The sequence below is a fragment of the Elephantulus edwardii genome, unplaced genomic scaffold, assembly GCF_000299155.1.
Source record: "Elephantulus edwardii isolate Elephantulus edwardi_28Jun2011 unplaced genomic scaffold, EleEdw1.0 scaffold00009, whole genome shotgun sequence".
Classification (NCBI taxonomy): Eukaryota; Metazoa; Chordata; class Mammalia; order Macroscelidea; family Macroscelididae; genus Elephantulus; species Elephantulus edwardii.
Window position 1 is genome coordinate 35,870,939 of NW_006399759.1, and position 11,338 is coordinate 35,882,276.

Below are 11,338 nucleotides of genomic sequence, written 5' to 3' on the forward strand. Positions count from 1 at the left end.
GGAAGCCAAGCAAACAACAGAATCCTCACCCGCACAGGGGCTCCTGGAACGTGGCAAGGCTCCTTGGCACTGAAACCTGCTTATGAGCCTTTCTGTAATTAGCTCCCAGCTAAAAATACCACCCCCTCCCCTGCACACCTACCTCCTGGCCTGGCAATGAGGTCCGTCTGAGCCACGTTTTGGGGGTGACAGCCAGCCTGTGACAGAACCTATACTACTTGGTTGGGAGCATAGAGCAAGAGGCTTTATTGAAGGAGATACAGACTGGGCACCGGCTCCCATCACCTCCTAATCCTCAGCCTGTTGTTCTTGAGCTTCTCTTCCTCCATACAGGCTTCTGAGCAGTGGGGTATTACCCAGCCTTGTCAGAGGTCCCCAAGAGGGACTTCAGAGTTCTGTACAAGAAAGGGAAGTGGGAACAAAGGAGAGCTAATCCCAGGCAGTTGCTGCCATGCCCACCACACCCCCTCCATCCGTCCACCAGCCCAGTTGCTCTCTGCCTGGGACCTCTAATCACTTGCAGCTCTGCAGCCGGGTCCTATGGTGCTTCTCCTCAGTCAGGAGGGGGATGAAGGTGTCACTGTGGGAGATCTTCAGCCGACTGTTCCACCCAGGCCCTTCCTTCCCTGCAGGCTCTGGGGGAAGATTGTCCAGGTCACTCCGGGAGCCCCCGGGCTTCCCCTCCCCTCCGTTGATGGAGTTGAGCTCCATCAGCTCCAGCTCGTGCTTGGCCGCTGTCTCCAGGACCCGCTGCTTGTTGTAGTACCTGACGAAGTTGTTGATGATGGGGTGGATGGGCAGGGCAATGGCAATGACCCCACACAGGAAGCTGATGGCTGCGTTGAGCTTGCCCAGGGTGGTCTTGGGGTAGATGTCCCCATAGCCAACTGTTGTCATGGTGATGATGGCCCACCAGAAGGACTGGGGGATGCTCTTAAACAAGGTCTCAGGGTGACTTTGCTCCATGGTGTAGCCCAGGGCTGAGAAGACAAAGATACCCACGGCCAAGTACATGAGCAGCAGTCCCAGTTCCTTGAAACTGCGCTTGAGCGCGTAGGTGAGGGTCTGCAGCCCCGAGGAGTGGCGAGCCAGCTTGAAGATGCGGGCGATGCGCATGATCCGCAGGGCCTGCACCGCCTGCTGAACGTTGGTCAGCTCCATCATGCGGGCGCCCAGGTGCGTGAGCGTGAGGCTCACGTAGAAGGGCAGGATGGCCAGCACGTCCACGATGTTCATGAAGGACAGGGCGAAATGCAGTTTATTGGGCGAGGAGAAGAGGCGCAGGAGGTACTCCAGCGTGAACCAGCCGATGCACGCCGTCTCCACGTTCTCCAGGGTCGGGTGCTCCACGCGGTTGCCCTCGGCGTCCAGCACTTGCAGCTCGGGAATGGTGCCCATGCACATGACGACGGAGGAGATGAGGATGAGCAGGAAGGACAGCACGGCCACCACCCGGGCGGGGCACGACGACTCGGGCTTCTCCAGGAACTTCCAGACGCACTTCTGGCAGCGCCGCCAGCGGCCCTCGGCCGCGTCCACCCCCAGGTCGTCCAGGATGAGCTGCACGCGCCGGGCGATCTCCTCCAGCTCCTCGCGCTTCTCACTCAGGTGGCTCTTGCAGCAGTCATCCAGGAACTTGAGGTCCACCTTCCAGAAGTCCATCTCGTTCTTGAAGCAAATAGGGCAGATGCCCTTCTTCATATGGACCTCCCCGAAATAGTACACCTCGATTACACACTTGAACGCGTCCGGGTCTCGGTCAAAATAGAACTCGCGTTTCCCGGGGTCGTAGTCGTCACACAGGGAAAAGATGGTGTCGTAGCCCCCAGCCAAGCAGTTGATTAACTCCGCCAGCCGAGTCTCGGGGTATTGGCTGAGAAGGTCTCCGTACAGCACCTGCCGCACGCCCCCCACATTCACTACGATTTCAATGTCCTCCCCCGGTCTCGAGTCCTGGCTGCCCAGCTCCGGAAGGCTGTGCTCGCCGGGCCCGTCCATCTTCCCAGCTTCTACCCTCGCAGGCTCGGGTTGCGCGCCGGATCCCACAAGTCTGGGACCCTGGGATGAAGCCTCACCGGCCCCCACCTGCCAGGCAGCGGGGCGATCACAGCGGGCAGCAGGCGGAGGAGCGCCCTGGCGGAGGCATGCAACAAGCGGCGGGCTGGCAGGCGGGCATCCGAGGGCTGGAGCGCGCCGGCCGGGAGCACTCTCACCCGCGCCCGCCGGCCCGAGGGCACTCACCCCTGGCTCCGGGGCTGCGCGCTTGGCGGCTTCGGCTCTGCGTCGTGCGGGAGTGCGGCGCCCTCATGGGCTGCAGGCAGCGTCCTCCGGCCCCCAGGTGCTCTGGAAGTGCTGAGCAGCGGGGGTCCCGGAGCTGCGTCGTCCCCGCGTGCGCCCTCCCTCCGTGGGAGCCGCGGGGCCGACACTGTCCGCCGAGGTGTGCAGGGAGCTAACTCGGGCTTGCTGTGCTGAAGCCTTTTCTAAACACAATAGGAATTCCAGCCTGACGTCAGGAGCTTTTCAAACTGTACCCTCTTCTGGTGAAATTCTGCAAGGCACGCCTGGCAGCTGCAGGGGGAATGGGTTAACCCTTAGGCAGACCTGCACAGCTGCTAAGCTAGCAGCCAGCAAGCGGCTGCCCGTCCCTGCCCGGGCCCAATAGGCGGGCATGAGGGTCGCCAAGGGGCCAGCATCCTGGGCTTTGTAGCAGCAGGTCAGTGGGAGGCTGCAAAGTTTCTCACTGCTGTTTAAATGGAGAAATAACAACACTGCTGCCTGTTGCTTGTCAGAAACACGCGCACGCGAGCGTGCGAGCAAGTGTGTGAGTGCACACACACACACACACACACACACACACACACACACACACACGTTTTCAAGAAAGCCCCTTCAGAGTCTGTGCCGAGACCGTAGTGCTCCTCAGATTTTTATATTAACATCTTTTCTTTTCTTTTGCTCCAAGGTTGCCCAGCAGTGCCACTGAACCTGTATCACGGCAACATAAACAAGCACTTTAAGTTCCCTCTCTTCAAAGAAAGCTTTGCCTAAGGTCACGTGGTGAGAGGTTCTTTCTAACCCATGGCACAATACCTGCTCTTTCCTCAACACTGTCTAGATGATTTAAATTCTACTAAAATGCTTGCACTGTTTCTTTCTTTTCAATAAGGCACACCACCACAATAAATAGCTTCCAGGACCCTAGACTGGAGATTTTAAATTGCCATAGCTCTTGCCTCCCTTTCCCCACAAGGACGATGACACCATCATTATCTCTTCCTCATACACATGGTCACATCCTTCTCCTTTTATATATAGCCCTTTGGCAACAGCTGTCTTCCAGCTTGACTTACCTTGAACCATTGCAATGTGTCTTTTAGTTCAGAACATCTCTCTGCTTACAGTTCACCATCATCACTATCAATTAACATGACAAAGTATGGAGCACCTTCTAGTGTGTGAAGGCTGTGCTAAAGAATTTGGACAGCACAGACTGAAGTTTCAGCTGAAGGTCATGACCATTTTTAGACTGTGAAACTGGATCATTGGCAAGTTGTTTTGGTTTTTCTCATGTTCTTTTAATGTTTTGTTGTTAGGTGCCATAAAATCAACTCCAGTTCACAGTGACAAGAGAAAGAAACCCTTTTGATCCTGCAAAATCCTCACAATCTCTGCTGGGCATGAGTCCAATTGTAACAGTCACTAGGTCAATCCTTCTTGTTGAGGGTCTCCCTCTCTTTGATAGATCCTTTACTTTTCTAATCACGATGTCCTTTCCGGGGACTGGTCCTTCCTGATAACATGCCTGCAACACATGAAACGAAGACTCAGCAATTGCTTCTAAGATGCACTCTACTTTGAGTTCATTCAAGACAGACGTGTTTGTTATTTTGACAGTCCATGGTATAATAAATATTTTTTCCAATACCACAAATTAAAGATATCAATTCTTTTTAGGACTTCTGTTTATATTGTCCAGTTTTCACATGCATATGTTGTTGTTGGTGGTGTTATTGTTGTTATGTGCCATCAAGTCATTTGCAACTCATAGCAACCCTACATAGAATAGCCCTGAAACCTGCTTTATCCGGAGTCCACCTTATTGTCTCTGAACACCTACCCTCATTAACCCAGTCACTGAATCAATCCATCTCATCAAAGGTTTTCCTGTCTTGGGCTTTCCTTCCATCCTTCCAAGTACGATGTCTCTCTCCAAGAACTGATCCCTCCTTGGAACATGGTCAAAGAACGTTAGATGAAACCTCAGAATCCTTGCCTCCAGGGAGCAGCCCGGTTTTACCCTCTCCAAGATGAACCTGATTGTTTTCCTGGAAGTCCATGGTATGTATATTCAATACTCTTCTCCAGCACCACAGCTCAAAGGCATCAATTCTGTTTCTATCACCCCTAGTCATTGTCCTGCTTTCTGGTGCATAGCAAGTAATTTTAAAGACTACAGCCTGGATCAGCACACATTAGTCTCCAGATTGACATCATTGTGCTTCAGTGATGGAGAGGTCCCTGACAACAGGCTTTCCCAATGCAATTCATCTTTTGATTTCCTGGCTGCTTGTACCAAGAGTGCTGATTGTGGAGCCAAGCAAACTAAAGCCGTTAACAATGTCAATCTCTTCACCATCTACCGTAATGCTGCCAATCATGCCAGTGGTGAGAATCTTTGTCTTCTTGATGTTGAGCTTCAATCCAAATTGAAGGTTGCAGTTCTTGACCTTCTGCAGCAAGTGCTTCAGGTCCTCCGCAGTGTCAGCAGGTGAAGCAATGGGAAATATCATGGCTTGAGCCAAGTGCACCTTTAAACTGCCATCCTTGATCTTTTAGCACTTTCAAGAGGTCCTTGTCAGAAATTTTGTCCAATGCAACACTTTCAGATTTCTTGACTGCTGTTTCCATGAGTGTTGATTGTGGATCCAACTAAAACGAAAGCATTAACAACTTGTATGGCTATGGCTCCTGCCTCAACTTTTGATGTGCTTAAACAATGTTTTCTCCATTTTATCATGGTATTGCCTTACTGGTCTAGTTGTAAGGATTTTTATTTTCTCTCTATTGAGTGGTCAAGTTTTAGAGTCTCCATCTGACACTTATTTTGACCATTTCTTTCCTGTCTTTGTAATGATCTTTTGCACACTTGATGCCATCCTAAAACTAGTCTAGTATTATTCCTACTGAGGCTATAGTCTTTGATCTTCGTCAAGAAGTTCTTCAAGCTCTCTTTATTTTCAGTGAGCAAAATTGTGTCATCTGCTTATCTTAAATTGCTGATGTGTCTTCTTTCAATCCCAATGTCACATTATTTATCATACTGTATCCTTTTCTTTAATGAGAGAGTGCCCCTGCTTCTCACTTAGCCACATGATTAGATTCCAAAGACTAGGTCATTATGTACCAATTCCACATACCAATCATTAATTTCTTCTTAATCATACGATCATATGATCTACTATGCTAGAGATAAAAAGGAGAGAAAAAAGAGGTCACTTTCACAGTTAAAAAGCCATTTCTAGATCCACCTTGAAATATAATATTGTGAGTGACAGGATAATATCCATACACATACAAGGAAGACCTGTTGATAATACCACTATCATTCAAATTTATGTGCCAACAACCAGAGCCAAAGAGGAGGAGATAGATGATTTCTATCAACTGTTGCAGTCAGAAATTGATCAAATATGCAACCAAGACACATTAATAATTATGGGTGACTGGAATGCAAAAGTTGGGAACCAGGAAGAAGGATCAGTAGTTGGAAAAATATGGACTGGGTGACAGAAATGAGGCTTGGGATAGAATGATAGACTTCTCCACAGTCAATTATTTATTCATAGAAAATATCTTTTATTAAAAAGCATAAAGACAGGCTATACACATGTATTTCATCTGATGAGATGCAAAGGAATCGGATCAATTACATTTGTGGAAGGAATTGTTAAAGTTCAATATCAGCAGTGACAACTAGGCCAGGTGCTGGTTGTGGAACTGACCATCAACTGCTCATATGAAAGTTCTAAATAAAGCTAAAGAGGGTTAAATCATATCCACAGGAATCAAAATTTGATCTTGAGTCTATCTCCCCTGAATTTAAAAACTAACTCAGGAGTAGGTTTGAGGCCTTGAACACTAATGAACAATGACCAGATGAGAGCTGTGGGGAGATATCTAGAATATTGTTCATGAAGAATGCAAAAGGTCATTAAAAAGAAGGAAGAAGAAGAAAAGACCAAATGGATGTCAGAAGAGACTCTGAATATTGTACTGGAGCACAAAGAAGCCAAAACAAAGGGAAGAATTCAAGAAATTAAGGAGCTGAATAGAAGATTTCAAAGGGCAGCATAGGAAGATAAAGTAAAATATTATCATGAAATGCACAAGGAGCTAGAGTTGGAAAATCAAAAGGGCCAAAATCGCTAAGCATTTCTTAAGCTGAAGGAACTAAAGAACAAATTCAAGCAATGAGTTGCAATGCTTAAGGATGCTAAGTGCAGAAAATTAAATGATTCAGGAAGCACTAAAAGAAGATGGAAGGATTATACAGAGTAATTGTACCAAAAAGAATTGGTTGACACAGAGGGATTTCAAGAAATAACATATGATTAAGAGGCAATGGTGATGAAGGAGGAAGTTCAGGATGCTCTGAAACACTTGGCAAAAAAATAGAGCCCCAGGAATTGATGGAATGCCAATTGACATATTTCAACAAACAGATGCTGTCATGGATAGGCTCACCAAGTTGTGCCAAGAAATCTGGAGAACAACTACTTGGCCAACTGACTGGAAGAGATCCATATTTATTCCCATTCCAAAAAAGGGTGAACTGGCAAAGTGTGGAAATTATCGAACAACATCACTAGTATCACACACTAGCAAAATCCTGCTGAAGATTATCCAGAAATGAACGAAACAGTGCATTGATAGAGAACTACCAGAAATACAAGCTGTGTTTAGAAGAGGTCGTAGCACTAGAGACATTAATGTCAATGTCAGATGGATCTTGGCAAAAAGCAAAGAGTACCAGAGGAATGTCTCTATGTGTTTCATTGACTATGCAAAAGCATTTGACTGTGGATCATGACAAATTGTGACTAACCTTGAGAAAAATGGGAATCCCAGGACACTTATGTGCTTATTGTGCTATGTGAAACCTATACTTGGAGCAGGAAGCCTTCCTCTGAGCAGAGAAAGGGAAACACTGCATGATTCAAAATCAGGAAAGGAGTGCTTTAGGGATGCATCCTGTCCCCATATCTTTTCAATATGTATGCACAACAGATCATTAGGGAAGCAGTGCTTTGAGGAGGAATGTGGCATCAGGCCAGGAGGAAGATTCATCAACAACCTATAACATGCAGATGACACAACCTTGCTTCCTGAAACTGAAGAAGACCTGAAGCACTTGCTGTAGAAGATAGAAGGTCAATAACTGTAGTCTTCAATATAGATTGAAGCTCAACATCAAGAAGATAAAGATTCTCACCACTGGGCCAATTGGCAGCACCATGATGGATGGAGAAGAAATTGAGGTTCTTTGCAATTACAGCTTGCTGAACTCCACAATTAACACTCTTTTAACACCAGCAGTTAGGAAACCAAAAGATGAATTGCATTGGGAAAATCTTCTGCCAGGGGCTACTCCAGAGTACTGAGAAGTGACGATGTCAGTCTAGAGACTATGGAGCACCTAATTCAGTCCATCGTCTTTGCAATTACTTGCTATGCATCAGAGAGCTGGACAACGACTAAGGATTACATAAGAAGTATTGATGCCTTTGAATTGTGGTGCTGGAGAAGAGTCTTCAACATACCATGGACTACCAAGAAAACAAATAAGTCTGTCTGAAAGAGGGTGAAACCAAGTCTCTCCTTGAAGGGCAGGAATTTTTTTAAAATTATTTCATTTTCATCATATTTATTTGCTTACTTAATTACTTTGTTAAGTTAAGTGATGTAGTATACAAGGAATAAAATAGGCTGACACATTTAAAAAGATGACTTTCCCTTTATTTTCATCCCTCAAATCTGGAGTTATCATGCAGCAACAACAAAACAGTACAAGACTTAAATGAAACACAATTAAATAAGCAAAACGTTCTTCAGAGGCAAGCAAATTCATGAAGAAATATCATTAACGTTTCTATGATAACAGATGAATCCTTTCACATTCTTCTATAGAGTAAGAAAATCTAAAGAGACACTTTCTATCATAGATAAAACTAAATACCAAATAATATTTTAACAAAACTTCCAAAATATTCTCTGAAACTAAAGAAGTATTGGGTGCAGAACAGCCTCCTCTTGTCAAGGGACTAGAATTGGGGACAGTCTTTGGCTCTACAGAAGAGTGCACAAATAGATATTATTTAGTGATTGCTTCCAGTAGTATTAATGACTACCTGCAGCCACATGACTAGAAAGATCTGGAAGAAGCATCAGGGGTATTATAATAATATTCAGGGATTCATAATATGTACCACAGGTCTGGAAGCAGAGGTGACATTCCAGTCAGGTATTTGCCAACCTATGTGAAGTAATAGGTTTTATTAGTTAGAGCAACATTTGGATCCAGGAATCTTAAAGTATAAGTTACTTATTATTGTTGTTAGGTAACACTGAGTCAGTTCCAACCCATAGTGAGCTATATACAATAGAACAAAATACTGCCTGGTCTTAGACTCTCCTTACTGTCATTCCTATGCTTGAGCTTACTGTTGCAATCACTAGGTCAATCCACCTTGTTGAGGACCTATCCCTCTTTATTTTACCAAGGTTGATGTCCTTCCCCAGTGACATCTCTCCTGGTTCTCACTCATGTCCAAAGTGCAAGAGACAAAGTCTGCCCTTCTTTCTTCTCAGAAGCATTCTGACTGTAATTCGTCTATGACAAATTTGTTCATTCTTATGGTAGTATGAAGTACATTTGATATTCTTGACCAACATAATAACTCAAATGTATTAAGTTTTCAGTTTTTTTTTATTTTTATTTTTTGTTTTTGTTCTTGAGCTTTCATAAGTATATTAAGGCCATTTAAAATACTATGGCTTGGGTCAGGTACAATTTAGTACTCAAGGTGACATCTTTGTTTTATAACACTTTTTAAAAGAGTCTTTTTGCAGCTAAGAGGCTAGGATTTTGAAGCTCCATCTCACATACTTTGTACACGTGGCCAGGAGGGACCTGTCCTTGGAGAAGGACATCATGCTTGGAAGGGTCCCTCTAGGGACAGTGTACGAGAGAAAGATCTGGATGAGATGGACTGATACAGTAACTGGGGTATGGGGTTGGTGTGCTGGAATTAGTGAGACTGGCTCAGGACAAGGGAGGGTTCAGGGCTGTTGTACACAGGGTTGCTATGGGTCTCAGGTGACTCAACGATATATAACAACAGCAACATATTATATTGGTTGTTTTTTCTTTAAGCCTCTTGTTTAGAGTCAACAAGACCTCATAAAGGGCCTTTGTATTTAAGTCAGTTATATTTTGGAGGCACGTTCTTCTAAGTAGTACAGCACTCTTCTGTCAATTTGCTTTACTGAGATAACCTGGGGTTGTTGTGATGCTGCACCTTGTGCCATTGGGATGTCAAATGCCATAATGGTTACCCTTGGTGGAGCTCCCAGTTTTAGACAGGTTTGGAAGCAGGAGTGGCATCTACTTCCAAAACAACATGCCTCTGGAAACTCTATGAACTTTGAGAAATGACGACAGTTAAAGAAAGGCATCAGGCCTTTCTTTCATAGGGTCGCTATGTTAAAACATGACTACATCAGATTACAAAATGGAAGATTACTACATTATTACCTAATTGCCAAATTATATTATCCTATAACTATGAACTCCTTATACTCACTGCCTAGCTAAGAATACGTAAGTAAGAGTCACTGTTACTCCTGTCTCTTACATTGTCACGTCTTACTACCGGGCATACATCACTAATGAATACAGTTTTTAAAAACCCAACAAAACAAGTCAATTATGACATGTAACAAAACCAAAACATCCAATTCACTGCCGATGCATAAATTCCAGCTCACAGCTGTTATAAGAGCTACAGAGAAGAACAGTAGGATTTTCTCAGCTGTCCTCTTTGCAGAAGAAAGCCATTATTATTTTTTTTTCCTTGCCGGATACATTGAAATCACCAATCTTCAGGTCAGGAAATGAGCACAAACCATTTGTATCATCCAGGAACCCTATGTGTTGTACTATAGATTAAGAAACAAACTTTAAGAGATAATGTTAAAGAACCAACTCCTAGTTTTGTTGATAGTTTCAATTGTTTTTTGGTTTTCTATTTCATTTATTTCTGCTCTAATTTTTATAAATTCAGGGTTTTTTTAGAGGGTAACGGGTTTTCTTGCTGTTCTTTTTCAATTTGCTGAAGATGTTAAATTAGGGCCAATGGTCATTTTTTTCTTGCTTTTTGATGTGTTTGCTTATTGATATAAATTGTCCTCTGACTACTGCTCTGGCTGTTTCCCAGAGGTTTTGGTGAGTGGTGTTTTCATTGTCATTTGTTTCAAGAAACTTTTTAATTTCATTTTTTATTTCTCCTAGTGCCCAGTCATATTCAAGCAAGGAGTTGTTCAACTTACAAGTGTATGTTTTTTTCCTCCTTTATCTTCTTTTTTATTAATTTCTAATTTTGTAGCATTATGGTCTGAAAAGATGCTTTGTGTTATTTCTATGTTTTTTAAATTTATTGACGCTTGCCTTATGACCTAGAATGCGGTCTATTCTGGAGAACGTTCTATGCACATTGGAGAAGAAGGTATACTGTAGGTTTTTTGGGGTGCATTAGCCTATAAATATCTATGAGATCAAGTTGGTTTATTGTGTGGTTTAATGTCTATAAAATCGACAAGTTGGTTTATTGTGTGGTTTAATGTCTATAAAATCGACAAACCATTAGCAAAACTCAAAAATAAAAGAAAGAGAAGACACAAATAATAATATGAATAAGAGATGAATCAGGCAACATCACAACAGAACCAAGTAAAATAAAAAAGCTAACATTAGAGTATTATGAAAAATTATACTCAAACAAATATGAAAACCTAGAGGTAATGGACAAATACTTAGAAATACACAACCTACCTAAACTAACAAAACTGAAATTGAACATCTGAACAGACCCATTACAAAAGAAGAAATTGAAAAGGTAATACAGCAACTTCTGACCAAGAAAAGCCCTGGATCAGATGGTTTTACAAGTGAATTTTATCAAACATTCAGAAAAGAACTGTCACCAATTCTACATAAACTATTTCAGAAAATAGAGAAAGATGGAATTCTCCCAGATTCATTCTATGAAGCAAACATATC

At 43.7% G+C, this 11,338-nt stretch overlaps 1 protein-coding gene across 1 annotated transcript; it reads right to left on the reverse strand.

Annotated features, from left to right (window-relative positions):
- Nucleotides 1-224: 224 nt before the first annotated feature.
- On the reverse strand, nucleotides 225-2,019 carry KCNF1 (potassium voltage-gated channel, subfamily F, member 1). Its single transcript, XM_006880679.1, has one exon. The coding sequence runs from the start codon at nucleotides 1,996-1,998 to the stop codon at nucleotides 514-516; it is 1,485 nt and encodes a 494-aa protein (XP_006880741.1). The 5' UTR covers nucleotides 1,999-2,019; the 3' UTR covers nucleotides 225-513.
- Nucleotides 2,020-11,338: the final 9,319 nt, after the last annotated feature.